Source organism: Nerophis ophidion, linkage group LG25, assembly GCF_033978795.1.
Source record: "Nerophis ophidion isolate RoL-2023_Sa linkage group LG25, RoL_Noph_v1.0, whole genome shotgun sequence".
NCBI lineage: Eukaryota > Metazoa > Chordata > Actinopteri > Syngnathiformes > Syngnathidae > Nerophis > Nerophis ophidion.
In genome coordinates, this window is record NC_084635.1 from 1,433,878 (window position 1) to 1,454,366 (window position 20,489).

A 20,489-nucleotide genomic window follows, 5' to 3' on the forward strand; every position below is an offset into this window, starting at 1 on the left:
AAGTTTATCCTTTTTGGGTTTTGAACAGTTCGTACAGGCAAAATCAACACAAGCGTAGGGCATTTTTTTCTTCGAGAAAGGCTAAATGGTGCCTAGTGCCCATTCAAAACGGAGCTAGCTTGACCACCACCAGTATTGATTGGGCGTGACATGAGCCAGACGTAACGTCAGTAACATCTCCGTTTCTATTTGCAAACAACAAACATAGTAAAACAATTACTTACTGTACAATGTCTGCTTTCACAGGGATGCCGACTCTTGGGATGTTTATTTCTTCCTGTTTGGATGAAGAATTAATAAAAAAATTTGGAAATGGTTGACAAAGAATAAAAGTGCGGCAAACGCGCGTCTTCTCATGTCTTTCTCGCCATGTTCGTGTCTCAGTTGGTTGAACTCTAAAGAAAATGTTATCTTTTTCGTGTTTTGAACAGTTCGTACACCCGAAAACAACACAAGCATAGGGCATTTTTTCTTTGAGAAAGACTGAATGGCGCCAAGTACCCATTGAAAACAGAGCTAGCTTGACCACCACCAGTATTGATTGGGCGCGATGTGAGCCGGACGCAACGTCAGTAACATCCCAATTTCTAAGTGCAAACAACGAACATAGTAAAACAATTACTTACTGTACAATGTCTGCTTTCACTGGGATGCCGACTGCTGGGATGTTTTTATCTTCCGGTTTGGATGAATAATTAATGATAATCTTAGGAAAAGGTGGGGAAAAAAATAAAAGTCCCGCAAACGAGCATATTTTCATGTTTTTCTTGCCATTTCTGGTTCTAAGTTGGTTGAACTCTGAAGAAAAGTTTATCCTTTTCGCATTTTGAACAGTTCGTACACCCGAAAACAACACAAGTATGGGGCATTTTTTCTTCGAGAAAGGCTAAATGTCGCCTAGTACCCATTGGAAAAACAGCTAGCTTGACCACCACCAGTATTGATTGGGCGCGACGTGAGCCGGACGTAACGTCAGTAACATCCCAGTTTCTAAGTACAAACATAGTAAACCAATCACTTACTCTACAATGTCTGCTTTCATTGGGATGCCGACTGCTGGGATGTTTATTTCTTCCTGTTTAGATGAAGAATTAATAATAATTTTTGGAAAGGGTTGAAAAAAAATAAAAGTCCCGCAAACGAGTATCTTTTAATGTCTTTCTCGCCATCTCCGTGTCGAAGTTGTTTGTCAAAGTTGACCACCTTCTCAGTTTATGTCCACAACCTTCTACTATCCAGGTGATAGGCATGATTTTTAATCTAGAATTAACTTTTAACAACTCAGAGGCGATGCAGCAGCTCAATATGTCCATATAGCAGCATAAACTAGTAAGTACTCTGTGATCACGGCATCTTTAAAAATAGTTTGTCTGCTTTAGCACTTTTGTAAATGTGTGTGTGAATGTGGAAGTAGTGTCAAAGCGCTTGGAGTACCTTGAAGGTAGAAAAGCGCTATACAAGTACAACCCATTTATTTATTATTTATTTATAATAACAATATCGGTAATACTTGGTTATTATTCAGGTCACAAGATGTAAATGTAGTAATATTGGCGCTTTTTGGGTTCTTTTTTAGAGGAATTTATGGGCTGAGTCGTGTACTCTCATTAACTGCTTTGTTAGCCACCTCATACTTGTCATATTTTACGAATTAGAATGCATTAGAAAAAAGAAAGACGCATGTTCATATCTTACGTGAAGATTGTGAATGATACGCAATCTTCCATAAAAAAATTAATTCCCCTTTAATTTTGGAATGCAGTGGAAAATTTTAATGATTGATAATGACTGTAATTAATAGTCAGAGGATCAAAAAAATCCAACTAAATCTGAATTTTGTTGTGTGTGTGTGTGTGTGTGTGTGTGTGTGTGTGTGTGTGTGTGTGTGTGTGTGTGTGTGTGTGTGTGTGACAGGAGCTGTTGGGTTGCCACTACCTAGTGTGGAAGTGCGGATTGTGACGAATAACACAAACAACACCACAATCGTTGAGGGGAACCACAGAAGGACTCAGGTAGGCACGTAAATGTTTATTAATGAATAAATAAAACTATGTTCTGGACCAAAAGTCACTGCATATTCTCTACATATCTAAGTTATTGTGTTGAAATGTGGGGAAATAAAAGTATTGTTCATCCACTATCAAAATATTGAATTTCAGTGGTTTGTGGCTTTGGGAAAAAAAGACTAAAATTATGTACAAAGCAATTTATGACCAGATATCCAAAAATGTACAGTTGAACCTCGATCTACAAACCTAATTGGTTCTTCAGCACGGTTTGCCAACCGAAAATTTGTATAGCGATACAGAGTCCCCAATTAGAATCAATGTAAACTTTATTAATTGGTTGTAGCCTCGGCAAAAGGCCCTATTTAAATTTTTTTTTAAACAAACTTTAAAGACACTATAACGTGTGTATGTGTGTGTATATATATATATATATATATATATATATATATATATATATATATATATATATATATATAAAAAGGGCTGCAAATCTTTGGGTGTCCCACGATTTGATTCAATATCAATTCTTGGGGTCGCGATTCGATTATAAATCGATTTTTTTCGATTCATTGGATTCTCGATTCAAAAACGATATTTTCCCGATTGAAAAGGATTGTGTATTCATTCAATACATAGATTTCAGCAGGATCTACCCCAGTCTGCTGACATGCTAGCAGAGAGTAGATTTTTGTAAAAAAAGCTTTTATAATTGTAAAGGACAATGTTTTATCAACTGATTGCAATAATGTCAATTTCTTTGATCTATTAAAGGAAGCAAAAATCAGACTTATTTTATCTTTGTGAAAACATTGGACACAGTGTGTTGTCCAGCTTATGAGATGCCATGCAAGTGTAAGCCACTGTGACACTATTGTTCTTTTTTATTATTTTTATAAATGTCTAATGATAATGTCAATGAGGGATTTTTAATCACTGCTATGCTGAAATGATAACTAATATTGATACTGTTGTTGATAATATTCACTACTTTTGTTTTGTTCTGTGTGGTGTTTGTGTCTCCTCTCAATTGTTCTGTTTATTGCAGTTCTGAGTGTTGCTGGCTCAGCTTTGCTTTAGGAATTGGATTGCATTGTTATGGTATTGCTGTGTAGTGGTTTGTTGGATTGATTAAAAAAAAAAAATCTTTTTTTTTTTTTTTTTTTTTTTTTAAATGATAATCGATTCTGAATCGCACAACGTGAGAATCGCGACTTGTATTCGAATCGATTTTTTCCCCACACCCCTAATATGTATATAAGTATATGAATATATATATAAATAAATAATATAAATAATTCAAAAGAAGGAACATCAACTATAAAGAAAACTTAGCTTTTGTTTCTTCATGCTGTTAACTATCTGTCCAGCTGCACATGCTGTAAATGAGTAGTGACTTCCAAATAAATAATTTATTGTCAGTGCAGTGTGGAAGCTGATGTGCTTACTTTGTAAATAAGTAAATGCAGTCTCCAAAAAATATAACCTGCTTTGAGTTCTTGAAACAGCGCCCCTCTTCATTATGTTGTTGAATAGTCCTGGTCTATGTCATCTATTAGTTCCACCTTGTAAATCTAATTGCTTGACTAAACGCACCTTTGCACAATATTCAAATGTTTCCAGTTTCACTTGTATACAGCAATATTGTAATTATACAGCAGATATAAAAAGCTGTATCCCTCCATGAGGTTAAACCCCAGTATAAATTCAAGCTGTGTAAGGACAACACATTCAAGTGTGTGTCACTTAGTTGTCCAAAAGACGATTAATGTGTCTGGCTCCATTTTCCTCTCTCAATGTCAAAGATAAGGCCAGGTCTGGAGGGGAAGGCAGGCGAGCTCCTGGTCCGTGGTCCATCTGTCTTTAAGGAGTACTGGAACAAACCTCAGGAGACCAAAGAGTCTTTTACTGATGACGGCTGGTTCAAGACAGGTACCAAGCACTTCTATTTCTGCCTCTTCCTCCGTGGTTTTAAGTGTCTTATGCTCAAACACACACACACACATTCCCTTGACGGGAGTGAATTCCCAGACTAACTGCATTAGTTGTAATGTCAGAGGGATTCATATCTGCAGTTGAATGATTTTAGACACTTAAAAAAACCCAAAAAAAAACGGGGATTTGTGTTAAATGGACTGTGCTTTTAGTGCTTTCTCTGCAAAGTGGCTGCGACTGCTTTGAGTCTCGAGGAACTGAGTATTGCTTAGCTGGTCGTCCTCTGTGTCGCACTCGCATTAGCAGGCTTGAGCGTAAATGTGTATCAGCACACTGAGCGAAGCTTTCGTCAGTCTCCGCCTGCAGCCGAGCAATTCTTCCTCGAACTTTGCTGCAAAGCCGGCGGGATGGCAGGGAGGGCCGAGGCAATCTTAGCATTGTCATGTAGATGACAGGAAAGAAGGAGCCGGAAGCACAGAACTGGAAGATGAGCCCCGGAGTTGTGCTGATGGAGCAGGTGAGAAAGGTTTTGCAAGGACAAGGTGAGGGAAGTGGAATGGATGGATGGAGCTGGAAAGCAGCAATGAAGAAGTGATGGAGAGAGGAGAGCAGAGCAAAATGTGTTTAATTGGCTTTGCAGCCTGGAAGCACAGATATCCAGAGCACAGCACGCTGCTGTCACACTCCATTACAGCCACTGGACGCCACATGACAGCCTGAGGAATCAGCTCCCCACAGACTGGTCAGTACCTCACGCCACACACACACACACACACACACACACACACACACAAAGTGTCAGGTGGACTCAAACACGGACCACCTCGAAAAGTTTTAAAAATGTATGTCAGAGCAGCTAGTCACGCACAGGTAGATCATTATCCATCCATCCATCCATCTACTTCCGCTTATCCGAGGTCGGGTCGCGGGGGCAGCAGCCTAAGCAGGGAAACCCAGACTTCCCTCTCCCCAGCCACTTCGTCTAGCTCTTCCCGGGGGATCCCGAGGCGTTCCCAGGCCAGCCGGGAGACATAGTCTTCCCAACGTGTCCTGGGTCTTCCCCGTGGCCTCCTACCGGTTGGACGTGCCCTAAACACCTCCCTAGGGAGGCGTTCGGGTGGCATCCTGACCAGATGCCCGAACCACCTCATCTGGCTCCTCTCCATGTGGAGGAGCAGCGGCTTTACTTTGAGTTCCTCCCGGATGGCAGAGCTTCTCACCCTATCTCTAAGGGAGAGACCTGCCACACGGTAAATTGAGAGCTTTGCCTTCCGGCTCAGCTCCTTCTTCACCACAACGGATCGGTACAACGTCCGCATTACTGAAGACGCCGCACCGATCCGCCTGTCGATCTCACGATCCACTCTTCCCTCACTCGTGAACAAGACTCCCAGGTACTTGAACTCCTCCACTTGGGGCAGAGTCTCCTCCCCAACCCGGAGATGGCACTCCACCCTTTTCCGGGCGAGAACCATGGACTCGGACTTGGAGGTGCTGATTCTCATTTCGGTCGCTTCACACTCGGCTGCGAACCGATCCAGTGAGAGCTGAAGATCCCGGCCAGATGAAGCCATCAGGACCACATCATCTGCAAAAAGCAGAGACCTAATCCTGCGGTCACCAAACCGGAACCCCTCAACGCCTTGACTGCGCCTAGAAATTCTATCCATAAAAGTTATGAACAGAATTGGTAGATCATTACGAATTCCAAAATATGTTCAAACACGAGAAAGCCGTTTTCTAAAAGACTTAACAAAGAAGCTGACAATGACCGACAGAAACACAGAACAGGGGTTGGCAACCCAAAACGTTGAAAGAGCCATATTGGACCAAAAATGCAAAAAGCAATGTTAGCAGCTATGTTTTATTAATATACCAGTACCTGTGGAGAGCTGGAGCCGACGGTCCGACAGACAGGCAGGTCATGCTGGAGCCCAGCGAGGAGGCGGCGTCGGCGAGCGAGCGTAGAGGAGGAGCGGAGGAGCGACGTGGACTGAGGTTTTATTGAAAAATAAACAAAGTCAAACTGCTCAAGCCATGTCCTTCCTTGGCGGTCCTGGGAACCCGCAAGATGACGGCTTGAGACCGTCACAATACCATAGTAGCAGTGTGTGTCAAATAGGAGTCATTAAATGACTCCCGCCTCCTGGTGGTAGAGGGCGCTAGCGATCCTTCTTGCGACTACTCGACTGCAGAAGAAGTGACAATGAGTGACGTGAATTGTGCTGGGATGGATATGACACGGCGGGTGCACGACGGACCTTTTAGGATGTAACACCTATGCTGGCTATGTAAACAACTGGGCTGAAACAAAGCATGTTCCAGTCCTAAATACCCAGTGTATTATTTATACAATAACACTTCATGGTGGCAGTGGTGGGATAAAGAGATCACCCATGGAGCAGAACGGGAGGGGGAGTTGACCGAGGATAATTCTGTCGTCGCCTGCACTTGAGGAACCGAGCTAACTGATAGCAGCGGTCTGATAGCAGTTTTCTAAACTGGACTTTCAATCAAAGCAGGAGGTAATAAAGGAAGATCTCCATCGAGACAGAGAGACTTTTAAAACTGAAGAAAGATAAGGAAGACTTCTATAAACAAGTTATCGATGCTTTTGATCAGAAGGAGCTGGCATGGATTTCATTTATAAGTAAAGGTAAGACCATAATAACGTTTTTTTTTTTTTTAATTAAATGTGCTTTTCATGATGGTATCCTTACATCACACTCAAATTTTTACAGCATGCCTTTGGTAAGTGCCGGAGTGAGAAGAGGTTTTAAAATAATTAGCGCATGCTGACTTTTACCGCATGCCTTTGGTAAGCGCAGGAGTGAGAAGAGGTTTTACATTAATTAGCGCCTCGGTGGCAATTTAAGAAAATAAGGTATGTAAAAAAAAAAAAAATAAACCACATGATGTTAGTGCACCAGTCGAGGAAAATGAGCAAACTACATAAATAACATCCCGTAAGTTGATTTTGATGTTAGTTATTTATATTGATGGATTGAAAATCAACACCAATGAGTTGACTGACGAACATTATTACATCAATTATTCACAAAGTATAAATATTGACAAATAAATATAGAATACTATTAACCGCAACATGTAAGTGTAAAAAAAATACAAAATTATTATTTGTTATTCTATTTTTAAACAAAGAAAACAATCAGAAGTTGTCTTTATTTTTAAGTCATCCTGCCGTGATTTTACCAGTCCGGCCCACTTGGGAGTAGATTTGTCTCCATGTGGCCCCCGATCTAAAAGGAGTTTGACACCCTGGTTTAAGACCTCCTTCTCACATCTTTGACACCCTGGCTTAAGACCTCCTTCTCACATCTTCACCCTGGCTTAAGACCTCCTTCTCACATCTTTGACACCCTGGCTTAAGACCTCCTTCTCACATCTTCACCCTGGCTTAAGACCTCCTTCTCACATCTTCACCCTGGCTTAAGACCTCCTTCTCACATCTTTGACACACTGGCTTAAGACCTCCTTCTCACATCTTCACACTGGCTCCCTCAGTTCCCAGATCACCTGTGTTCTGTTTGGTTCTTGCACATCTCTGACTCTCTCGGCTCATCGCTTGGCACCCTCAGCGTTTACTTTCTCGCCTTTCCCACGCCGTCCAGGTTTTGGCCGCCAGGTCAGGGAGAATAACTGAGCGATGCTCGCTGCTGCCCTGCTCACCTGACACCTGCCTGAAAAGTGTTTTTTGATGTATCGTAAGCATCATCTGCTGTCAGGCCACAGCCACTCCACCAGTGTGGGGGCCTTTGTCACAGCTTTGGATCACTCCAAACATCAAATAGAAGCATTTGACATGGATTAAAAAGTCTGGTCCGGAAATATTAACACTTTCTACACCAGTTTATCAGCTTCAAAATGTTCTTTAGTCCTTGTTCTCATTGGGGTCACGGCTGAGCTGGATCCTTTTCCTGGATTTTTGGGGACAAGCATCAATTAGCTGGATTTCAATTAATTTCAGTAGGGGGGTTGATTTGAGTTCAAGTTAAAAAGTTAGAGTTAAAGTACCACTGATAGTCACACACACACTAGTTGTGGTGAAATGGCCCCTTGTTCCACCCCAAGGGAGGTGAGGGGAGCAGTGAGCAGCAGCGGTGGCCGCGCTCGGGAATCATCAATTCCAACCCTTCAATCAATCAATCAATCAATCAATGTTTATTTATATAGCCCTAAATCACAAATGTCTCAAAGGACTGTACAAACCACTACGACTACAACATCCTCGGAAGAACCCACATAAGGGCAAGGAGAACTCACACCCATTGAGACGCCAGTGACAATGATGACTATGAGAAACCTTGGAGAGGACCTCCCCTCTAGGGGACCGAAAGCAATGGATGTGGAGCGGGTCTAACATGATACTGTGAAAGTTCAATCCATAGTGGCTCCAACACAGCCGCGAGAGTTCAGTTCAAAGCGGATCCAAGACAGCAGCGAGAGTCCCGTCCACAGGAAACCATCTCAAGCGGAGGCGGATCAGCAGCGTAGAGATGTCCCCAACCGATACACAGGCGAGCGGTCCATCCTGGGTCCCGACTCTGGACAGCCAGTACTTCATCCAGGGCCACCAGACCGGACCCCCTCCACAAGGGAAGGGGGGACAGAGGAGAAAAAGAAAAGAAGCAGCAGATCAACTGGTCTAAAAAGGGAGTCTATTTAAAGGCTAGAGTATACAAATGAGTTTTAAGGTGAGACTTAAATGCTTCTACTGAGGTAGCATCTCGAACTGTTACTGGGAGGGCATTCCAGAGTACTGGAGCCCGAACGGAAAACGCTCTATAGCCCGCAGACTTTTTTTGGGCTCTAGGAATCACTAATAAGCCGGAGTCCTTTGAAAGCAGATTTCTTGCCGGGACATATGGTACAATACAATCGGCAAGATAGGATGGAGCTAGACCGTGTAGTATTTTATACGTAAGTAGTAAAACCTTAAAGTCACATCTTAAGTGCACAGGAAGCCAGTGCAGGTGAGCCAGTATAGGTATATATGTATGTATATATGTATATAAAGGTATATACAGTATAGGTATATATGTATGTATATATGTATATAAAGGTATATACAGTATAGGTATATATGTATGTATATATGTATATAAAGGTATATACAGTATAGGTATATATGTATGTATATAAAGGTATATACAGTATAGGTATATATGTATGTATATATGTATATAAAGGTATATATCCATCCATCCATCCATCCATCATCTTCCGCTTATCCGAGGTCGGGTCGGGGGGGCAACAGCCTAAGCAGGGAAACCCAGACTTCCCTCTCCCCAGCCACTTCGTCTAGCTCTTCCCGGGGGATCCCGAGGCCTTCCCAGGCCAGCCGGTTGACATAGTCTTCCAAACGTGTCCTGGGTCTTCCCCGTGGCCTCCTACCGGTTGGACATGTGGCATCCTGACCAGATGCCCGAACCACCTCATCTGGCTCCTCTCCATGTGGAGGAGCAGCGGCTTTACTTTGAGTTCCTCCCGGATGGCAGAGCTTCTCACCCTATCTCTAAGGGAGAGACCCAAACTCATTTGGGCCGCTTGTACCCGTGATCTTGTCCTTTCGGTCATGACCCAAAGCTCATGACCATAGGTGAGGATGGGAACGTAGATCGACCGGTAAATTGAGAGCTTTGCCTTCCGGCTCAGCTCCTTCTTCACCACAACGTATCGGTACAACGTCCGCATTACTGAAGACGCCGCACCGATCCGCCTGTCGATCTCACCATCCACTTTTCCCTCACTCGTGAACAAGACTCCTAGGTACTTGAACTCCTCCACTTGGGGCAAGATCTCCCCAACCCAGAGATGGCACTCCACCCTTTTCCGGGCGAGAACCATGGACTCGGACTTGGAGGTGCTGATTCTCATTCCGGTCGCTTCACACTCGGCTGCGAACCGATATATACCTTTATATACATATATACATACATATATACCTATACTGTATAAAGGTATATACAGTATAGGTATATATATATGTATATAAAGGTATATACAGTATAGGTATATATGTATGTATATATGTATATAAAGGTATATGTAGTATAGGTATATATGTATGTATATATGTATATAAAGGTATATACAGTATAGGTATATATGTATATAAAGGTATATACAGTATAGGTATATATGTATGTATATAAAGGTATATACAGTATAGGTATATATGTATGTATATATGTATATAAAGGTATATACAGTATAGGTATATATGTATGTATATATGTATATCAAGGTATATACAGTATAGGTATATATGTATGTATATATGTATATAAAGGTATATAGTATAGGTATATATGTATGTATATATGTATATAAAGGTATATACAGTATAGGTATATATGTATGTATATATGTATATAAAGGTATATACAGTATAGGTATATATGTATGTATATATGATTATAAAGGTATATACAGTATATATGTATGTATATATGTATATAAAGGTATATACAGTACAGGCGTAATATGATCAAACTTTCTTGTTCTTGTCAAAAGTCTAGCAGCCGCATTTTGTACCAACTGTAATCTTTTAATGCTAGACATGGGGTTCTGAGTGCCAAGCAGGGAGGTAATGGGTCCCATTTTTATAGTTTTTGGTATGAGAGCTTGGTAAAACAAAAACAAAAAAGGCTCTTAAGTTGAGGTACTAGTGCAGTGGTTCTCAACCTTTTTTCAGTGATGTACCCCCTGTGAACATGTTTTTAATTCAAGTACCCCCTAATCAGAGCAAAGCATTTTTGATTGAAAAAAAGAGATAAAAAAGTAAAATACAGCACTATGTCATCAGTTTCTGATTTATTAAATTGTGCAAAATATTGCTCATTTGTAGTGGTCTTTCTTCAACTATTTGGAAAAAAAGGTATGAAAATAACAAAAAACTCGTTGAAAACTAAACAAGGGATTCAATTATAAATAAATATTTCTCCACATAGAAGTAATCATCAACTTAAAGTGTCCTCTTTGGGGATTGTAATAGAGATCCATCTGGATTCATCAACTTACTTCTAAACATTTCTTCACAAAAAAAGAAATCTTTAACATCAATATTTATGGAACATGTCCACAAAAAATCCAGCTGTCAACACTGAATATTGCATTGTTGTATTTCTTTTCACACTTTATGAACTTACATTCATATTTTGTTAAAGCATTGTTCAATAAATATATTTATAAAGGATTTTTGAATTGTTTCTATTTTTAGAATAATTTTAAAAGATCTCACGTACCCCTTGGCATACCTTCAAGTACCCCCAGGGGTACGCGTACCCCCATTTGAGAACCACTGTGCTAGTGTACTTGAATGACAGCAAGGGATTAAATAAACCACAATCATTGTAAATTAGCGTGAGATGCAAATTAAAGTCCTACTGAAAGCCACTACTAGCGACCACGCAGTCTGATAGTTTATATATCAATGATGAAATATTAACACTGCAACACAAGCCAATACGGCCGCTTTACTTTACTAAACTGCAATTTTAAATTTCCCGGGAGTTTATTGTTGAAAACGTCGCGGAATGATGACGCTTTTGTTGATGCGTGCGTGTGACATTATTGGTGGAGCGGACATTTTATCACAGCACCACAGACGGCTAAAAGTTGTCTCTTTTCATCACATAATTACACAGTATTTTGGACATCTGTGTTACTGAATCTTTTGCAATTTGTTCAATTAATAATGGAGACGTCAAAGAAGAATGCTGTTGGTGGAAAGCGGTGGATTGCAGCTGCCGTTAGCAAAACAAACACAGCCGGTGTTTCTTTGTTTGTTGTGAAGCTTTAATATGGAACAGAGCGGTCAAGCGAACATGTTTCTCTACCACATGTCAACCAGCAAGTTTTCGGATGAGAAAATTGTGATATTAAGTCGGCTTTTACCGGAGACTTGAGCGGAGTTTGCGTCCTCCTGCAGCTGTCGAAAAGGCAGCTTTGACTTTCTTTGCTCCTCAATGGCTTCCATCAGAGACACTGGCGGTCACCGCAGCCCTCTGACTTTTAGGTATGACTTTATAATCTCACTAAAACACTAGTAACACAATAAGCCAGGGGTAGGGAACCTTTGGCTCTAGAGCCAGATGTGGCTATTTTGATGACTGCATCTGGCTCTCAGATAAATCTTAGTTGATGTTGCTTAACACGATTAGTAATTAGTAATTCCGCTAGTAATCACAGTGTTAAAAATAGCGTTCAAAATATAAAACATTCTCATGCATTTGAATCCATTTCTATCGCACCTGTTCAAGATGTCAAAAGTATTTTATTTATTATTGCTTAGCTTCAGAATAACAATCTTATTAAAAAGAATAAGAGATGCACGCATTTAGTTGTTGTAATCAGGGAAAGTCCAAATAAAAGAGGTGGCGTAGAATTCTCTTGTCTCTTGCCTGGGACGACATTGTACAAGGGTACAGGTCTACGGGTTTCTCCACATTGAGCTAAATTGAATCCTGTCTCTGTTTAATTCCTTGCTTCTTGTCTGTTTAATAGATGTCATCAGTGTTTGAAGCTGACAGATGTATTCGGTGTTAAAAATATTATACGGCTCTTACGGAAATACATTTTAAAATATTTGGCTTTCATGGCTCTCTCAACCAAAAAGGTTCCCTACCCCTGCAATAAGCAGATAAGGGATTTTCCAGAATTATCCTAGTAAATGTGTCTAATAACATCTGAATCGCTCTCACAGCTGTCGCCTTTTTTTCTCTTTTTTTCTAATGCTTCACTCTAACTTTCCTCATCCACAAAACTTTCATCCTCGCTCAAATTAATGGGGAAATCGTCGTTTTCTCGGTCCGAATCGCTCTTGCTGCTGGTGGCCATGATTGTAAACAATGTTCAGATGTGAGGAGCTCCACAACCCGTGACGTCACGCCCACATCGTCTGCTACTTCCGGTACAGGCGAGGTTTTTTTATTAGAGACCAAAAGTTGCAAACTTTATCATCGATGTTCTCTACTAAATCCTTTCAGCAAAAATATGGCGAAATGGTGACGTATGACACATAGAATGGAGCTGCTATCCCCGTTTAAATAAGACAATCTCATTTCAGTAGGCCTTTAAATATACCACAATCATTGTAAATTAGCGTGAGATGCAGTTTAAAACAGTTTTAAGCAAATAACTGTAATATATTTAAACAACTCAGTAGCAACAAGACCCACAAACAATTTCAGGGAAAGAAATGCGTATGAAAGAAATATTGTTTGAGTGCACAACGTTGCTCATCAGTGCACAAATGAAGTAAAGCATTTCTGACTCCTATTTTCTGAGCCAAACAAATGTGCTTTGTGTTGGATAAACCAGCAGAATTGTTGATATCAAAGCAAAGAACACATTGGCTGTGGAAAAAAGGACAAATTGTTGTTTTTGTGCTAGACCCGGCAAGCGATATTACGTCTTTGTGGAGAAGACACTGACAGACAAAGAAAGGGAGGCGAAATGGCCAAAGAAACATGGAATTGAAGAAGAAAAGAGTGCGAGAATTTAAATCAATAACTCCTCAGACGGCTGGAGGTGTCTTCAGGAGTGTGAGTTTGCCTGTGGAGCTTGACTGGCAGCTCTATAGGGAAGCTGTCGCCTTCCCCTGAGTGCTCGCTCTTTCCACTCAACCTCACAAACATCTCTAAGCACATTGATTCTTTCTTGCTTTTTTAACACCCCTTTTTTTGTGCTCTTTGCTCGAGTCCGTCCATCCGTCCTCGCCGCCGCCCCTAACGACAGCTCATCTGTTGCCGTGGCACACGACCCAAGCAGCGCCTGCAGAAGAGGCTGCTAATGGAGCCCTAAATACATCGATGAACGTGGAAATAAGCAAGGGAGGGTGAACAATGTTACACATTTTGGGCTTTCGCACTGCAAAACAAGATCTGTGTGGGTTTGGACGCTAATGATATGAAGGGGACACAAGTTTGCAGTAGAGATGTCCGATAATGGCTTTTCTGCTGATATCCGATATCCCAAATTAGTCCAACTCTTAATTACCGATTCCGATATCAACCGATACCGATATACAGAGGTGGGTAGAGTAGCCAGAAATGGTACTCAAGTAAGAGTACTGTTACTTTAGAGATGTATTACTCAAGTAAAAGTAAGGAGTAGTCACCCAAATATTTACTTGAGTAAAAGTAAAAAGTATGCTGTGAAAAAACTACTCAAGTACTGAGTAACTGATGAGTAACCTGATTACGGCAACAAATAATGCACAAAAACATAAAAATAGCAATGAACAAATTCAGAGTCAGGAATATCTCTTAAGCAACTAAAACAATAATATATATTAAATAATATACATTTGGTTTTACACTGTATTGAAAATAAAATTGAAAATGAATTTTACCTTTGCAACCTCATTATACTATTGGCTAAGTTTTATATTCATAAATGTAAGTTTCTCAATACCCGACCTGTTTTTGTGCCTTTAAAAAAGATTTAGAACTCTACATTCAAACACAAGCAAAAAGCTGTGAAAACGATGATGCTGTGTTCCAAATTTAAGTTATTTACTGAGATTGAGTGAGTCTATGGCTTTGCACTTTGTTTATTTTATTTATATATATTGTTTTGCATTATATTTCAGTTACTTTGAATTTACAACCCCCCTGGCGTTGTTTTGTACGTTTTCTATACTATTTTGTACTGTTTTTGTACTTACTTTGACCCAATGACGTTATAACTGTAGAATGATCGAGGGCGAGTTCTTTTTTTTTTTTTATGTGGGTTTATTGTTAGGCAGTTTCATCAACGTCCTCCCAGCGCGGTAACAACACACAACAACAGCAGTCATGTTTTCGTCTACCCTAAAGCAGTTTGTTTGCCGTAAACAGCAATGTTGTGACACTCTTAAACAGGACAATACTGACATCTACTGTACATGCATATGGTTAGAAAAATAGTGACAGAGAATAGAACAAGGATGGACAGTTCAAGCTTTAACTCAACAATGAGTAGATGAGTGTTATGTGTGTGTATATGTGTAAATAAATGAACACTGAAATTCAAGTATTTATTTTATTTATATATATATATATACATACATATATATATATATATATATATATATATATATACATGTACATGTATATGAATACTTGACTCTTAACCACGCCCCCACATCCCAAAATCGGAGGTTTTCAAGGTTGGCAAGTATGCATTTTAGTGGATGTGAGGTGTAGATCCACCCACGGCATTTGTTTCAGTTCCACCCATTGCTCTCTGCAGTACCTCTCAAGCTCCATCAGGTTGGATGGCAAGCGTTGGTTTTCCACCAGGTTGTCTCTGGATGAGTGAATATTCCCCCTTACGGTGAGCAAGATACTTCACCCTTGCTCCTGATGGGTCGTTGTTAGGGTACTCGCATGGCATCTCCCGTCATCAGTGTTTGAATGTGGAAATAGTGACAAAGCGCTTTGAGTACCTTGAATGTAGAAAAGCGCTACACAAGTATAATTCATTTACCATTTACTCTTAACTACACTGTCATGGGGCAAGGAGTTTATGTGAGAAACTTCTCCATATTTTCAGGGATAATTGTCCAAAGTTTCGGTAGTAAAACGCCCTTCCTGTTGCAAAAGCCGGCTCTTGTTTTGGTAAGGCACAGAGTCTGCTGACTAGCCTTGCCACACTCAAACTGCCTCGCCAAGTCGGCCACACAATCATTGACGATAATATTTCTTCAATTCAATGGACATCATCCTATTCTTCTTCTTCTTCCCAGCACTGGGGATAAGGATATGTCATTCTCGAGCTTTAGGCTATTGCAAACATGCCAACCTTGAGACCTCCGATTTCGGGGGGTGGGGGGTGGTGTTTGTGTGGTGGGGCGGGGGCGTGGAGTAGAGGGGAGGAGTATATTTACAGCTAGAATTTACCAAATCAAGTATTTCATATATGTATATATATATATATATATATATATATATATATATATATATATATATCCCTAGCATGGCCCAAAATGTACAGTAGATGGCAGTATTGTCCTTTTTAAGAGTGTCACAACATTGCTGTTTACGGCAGACGAACTGCGTTATGGTAGTTGAAAATGTGACTGCTGTTGTTGTGTGTTGTTACCGCGCTGGGAGGACGTTTTTGAAACTGCCTAACAATAAACCCACATAAGAAACTAAGAACTCGCCCTAGATCATTCTACAGATATGACACCATTGGGCAGACACGCTCTTTATATTGTGGGAAAGCGGATGTGAAAACAGGCTGTTGACACGTCACTCAGGTCCGCATGGAGCTAGAGGGGGCGTGGCCTCCAGCTCCACCTGAATTTCGGGAGATTTTCGGGAGAAAGTTTGTCCCTGGAGGTTTTCGAGAGAGGCGCTGAATGTCAGGAGTCTCCCGGATGGGCTATTGTTGGGGTTTGATCTTACGGCCTTCATTCTGACTGTCGTTGCTCCCACTATCGGTGGGGGGGGGCTCATCAGTCAAATGTATGATCTCAACTTAAAGCATAGCAAAAAGCCAAGAGACAGCTCGCATCTTGACCCGTGTGATGAGGTAACACTGTACTTTTATCTCCTCGGGTTGTTTCTTTTTATGATGGATCTGTCTTCTTTTAAGCATGTTCCCATTCAGTTTTGGTAAAAAGCCAAATCTTAATGGCATCATAAAAAAGATATGTATGTCTAATGGGTGAAATGTGCATGGAGATGCAGAGTCACAAGCTGTAAACCAGGTTCCATTTGGGTCCGGTCCAATTTGTGCACGTGGCAGCAATTTAAATTGAACATGGAAAATCCCATTTAACATGTTCAGGCGCGTGTAGCCCTCAAATTTCATCAGATCAGGATGTAATTTGTTGTGCTGGAAGATCTTATTACGTTTTGTTGCCTTGGATCCAGAAGGAAGCCCAAAGTGGGACTTATCCTCCTTTTAGTAGCTGAGATAGATTGAAGTTGTGCATTTGTTCCTTGCACAGGTGACACGTGTTTAAGCTTTGATTGAGGTATTTTGATGTTAAAACTGTAAAACTGCCTGCATTCTTCCCTGAAGTGGGTGCAATATTATTTTTTTAGACTGCAGCTTCAGAAACACAGCACAATCTTATGAAACATTTATGAGCGCTGTTTGTGTTTGCATCAGTAGCAAAGGTGGGCTTCATGTCTGCAGGGTCACGGCTCTGCTGAGAGGCCGGCCAAAGTTGTTGCAGATATTCTGCAGCTCCTGTTCGGCTCTCAGTGATACTCTCTCTCTTCTCTCCTGCTACCATCTGTTTGTTGTGGTTACCCCAATGTCAGATTTTACACAGGATCCCACTCCTTTTTACACTAATAATTTAATTCGGTACTGTTGCTGGGTAGCATATGACCACACGTCCGTTTTTCTTCCTCGCGGCCTAATAGATAGATGGATGGATGGATGGATAGATAGATAGATAGATAGATAGATAGTGTCAGGCTTGCCACTGACAGTTTGTTTCTGTTTTAGTTTTTCCTCTGTTTGTGTTTAGTATTTCCTGTTTTTAGTTCCTGTCAGCGCTCTTGTTTTATCTGTTTCCTGTTTTTTTCCCCGTTTGCTGTTTTCCCCTCAGCTCCGGCTGATTGGCACCTGGCCACACCTGGTGTCAATCAGCCCGCTCCTATTTTACCTGCTTTGTTCCTCCAGTCAGGACTGGATTATTGTCATGTATGGTCGCTTCTGTATAGTCGTTCTTGTCGTTGCTACCTGTCGTGTGGTATCATATCGTGTCAATGCAGCGTTGCAGTAAGCTATATTTGACGGTGGTTTGTAGCTTATTGTCTTTTGTTCCCTGCTTCCAAGTTTGTTTTCATATTATAAGTTCGACTTCTGTTTCTTGCTTGATACTTGCTAGCTTCCACGCTATGCCTTTTTGTTTATCCGCCCACGTCCGCGCTATATGTTTGTACCCTTTGTTTGTTTTTTGTCTCAGTGTTTTAAATTAAATCATTGTGACAGTTTCTTACTGTCGTCGCTCAGGTTCAGCAGACCACATCTCTTTAGCAGGTTTGACTTCTTTATTTTGCAATAAAGCTTGGCTGCACTTTGGATCGCTTTTCAGCTCCTTCCACCACTGCTTATTCGCCGGTCGCTTTTCAGTCGCCGTCGCCGTCGTCGTTGTCGTCGTCTTCTGCTTTCTGTCGCTCTTGCTTTTCACGCACTGCATCTGCTGCGGACACTCCAACTCCTTCCCTGATCTCTCCTCCTTCTCCCCTTTTATACAGCAGGAGGAGATGAGTTAATTGTGTGCAGGTGTGTGTGCCACGCACCTGATTTAAATTGTGGAGGCGTTGCTCCCAGCAAGCCGCGCCTCTCCGCTCCACCGCATCCTCCACCTCATTGCCGCCATCTTGGGCAGGGCAGCGTGCCCTGCTCTGCCCTGCTCTGCCCTGCTGTCGGCCCGTTGGCTCCGCCTCTCCACAATCATGTTTTCTCACTCCATGTCTGCCTCCTTCTCTGCATCTTGGGGTTTGACACCAACCCACTCTGACACATACAGTAGGTCTTTATTGTCATTGCACAAGTACAACAAAACTTTGTTTTCAGCACAAACCCATTCAAGATTAGACAAAAACAAACAGTGTACAGGGTTACAGAACAGGAACTGATGAGTCACCACAAGGCGCCCCATTAAAGATGGGAAAAACGTAATTGCTGGGGAAGGATGAGTAAAAAATACAATCCAGACTGGGCTCCTAAGGGGGCCCAGTCTGGATTGGGAAATAACCTCCATAGCAAAGCACATAGACATATTATAGCGTACATCTCGAGATATCTAGCAACGGAGGGAAGGGAGTTTGGGATCATGGTGGTAGGCCGCAGCTCTCAGGCGCTGACCATTTTCTATCACCGCTATGGGATTTGCGCCGAGGGCGTTCGGTTGGGGGGGTGGGGTGTGTATATGTGGCGTATATTTTTGTGGATGTGTGTGTGTAAGCCCGTAGTGTATCTTTGTTCCGTGGCCTTGATGTATTGTGCAGTCACTAGTCCAAAGTCAACAACAACAGGTATGTGTCCATGAGAGACAAGAAGGGAGTTTGTTGTGTCTTCGCTACACTGTCCTTCGGGAGAGTTTTGACGCAAGGGTAACAATCCAAGTTAGAATGTTTTGTATGCGGGTGAAAATAACATTTGCTTTTCACTCTAAATAGTCTATGACTGGTCCTCAAAAACTGCGGGGTAGACAGTCCGATGTGATCCACAGTTCTTCCCGTATCCTCCAATCATTTGTAGCAGCTTAGGAGTACTTTGAAGTAATTCACACGATGATCAAGCAGCTTGAGCGTAGCATAACAACAAGTTCTGTTCTTGGGTGTTCCAATCTTTCAAATGGAGATAAGAAAGAGCTTTCATAGAGTCCCGAAATAATTTTTTCGTAAAGGTAAAAAAATCAGGGGAAAAAAACAAAAGTGCGTCAAAGGAAATGGCTCATAAAAATATCACTTACATCGTCTTGTGGAATACAATCGGACCATGCTCGTGTCTGCAGTGATCGCTTTGTAAAATGTTTGTTAGAACATTTTATTTAATGGACAAACTTTCTGTGACGCAGTCAAGTTTATTCTCTACCATATTAGTAGTGTTTGAGAGCAGAACTAAACGTAAATAAAGGACAACTGATCGCATTAGTTTGTGTTATTTTGTGATTACTATGCCTAAATATAACCTAGTATAAGACCTGGTTATGCAAATAAACTGACGTCCTGTTAAATATTGTTATTGTTGGTCCAATACACCATATTTTCGTTGTCGATTTTCATAACAGAAATTAGAAGCTTAGTTTTTGCGCAGGAAAACCAAGTGCTTATTCAACACGGATGACGACGTTGTAGCGTCTTTGGGACTATTTGTTAGCATCAAGAAAATATCATTGATAGTATTAATAAACTGGATTAATAAATCTCTGGCAGGTTCAACAGCATGTACTGAATCTTGATATCGCTAGTAAACACTGCTGAACAACACTGACATCTATAGATAAATAATGGGACAAAATATGAAGTAGACATCATTAAAACAACTGCAGATAAGAATTGTAGATGAGACTAATATTTGTTGCAGGAAATCAACTGCAAACAAACTCAAGCAGCTTGAGCGTAGCATAAGAAGTAAGAGTGAGTGTAGAGTTTGAGCAGAAAATGCTGTATTGCTGTTCTGTTCCTGGGTGTGCCAATCTTTCAAATAGAGATAGGAAAGAGCTTCCGTAGAGTCCCGAAAGAAGTGGTTCATAAAGGTAATAAAGTCAGGGTGTCACGACCAGAACAGGACTCTGAACACAGATGCAGGATTTAAATACAATATATGTATTTGATCAAGGGAGGGGGTCCAAAACGGGAGAAACAAAACAGGCTATAAAAACACAACTGACCTGAGCTCTAAACTAACAAAAATATCAATAACTCAAAACGCTCCGTCTACGGAGGGAAAAAAGGGGCTATGAACAAAACACTACTAAGTATAACAAAAACCGCTCTAAAGGAGGCGATACTAGAAAGATAATCTTACCTGACAAAACTTACAAATCAAATTACTCCCGTGGAT

The 20,489-nt window shown here is 41.1% G+C and overlaps 1 protein-coding gene across 4 annotated transcripts in view; it reads left to right on the forward strand.

The window, feature by feature from the left end:
* The window catches only part of acsf3 (acyl-CoA synthetase family member 3), a 119,054-nt gene that overhangs the window by 55,587 nt on the left and 42,978 nt on the right, over positions 1-20,489 (forward strand). The window contains exons 6-9 of one of the 4 annotated variants that reach the window (XR_009804301.1): positions 1,915-2,012; positions 3,812-3,938; positions 4,308-4,458; positions 4,582-4,683. Coding sequence is in view for 3 of the 4 variants with exons in the window: in XM_061887524.1 (XP_061743508.1) it covers positions 1,915-2,012; positions 3,812-3,938; positions 5,821-5,909 (314 nt within the window). In the remaining variant the exon portion in view is untranslated. Of the gene's footprint in view, positions 1-1,914; positions 2,013-3,811; positions 3,939-4,307; positions 4,459-4,581; positions 4,684-5,820; positions 5,976-20,489 lie in introns of those variants that run through there. The other 3 variants (XM_061887525.1, XM_061887524.1, XM_061887523.1) reach the window with 3 other exon arrangements.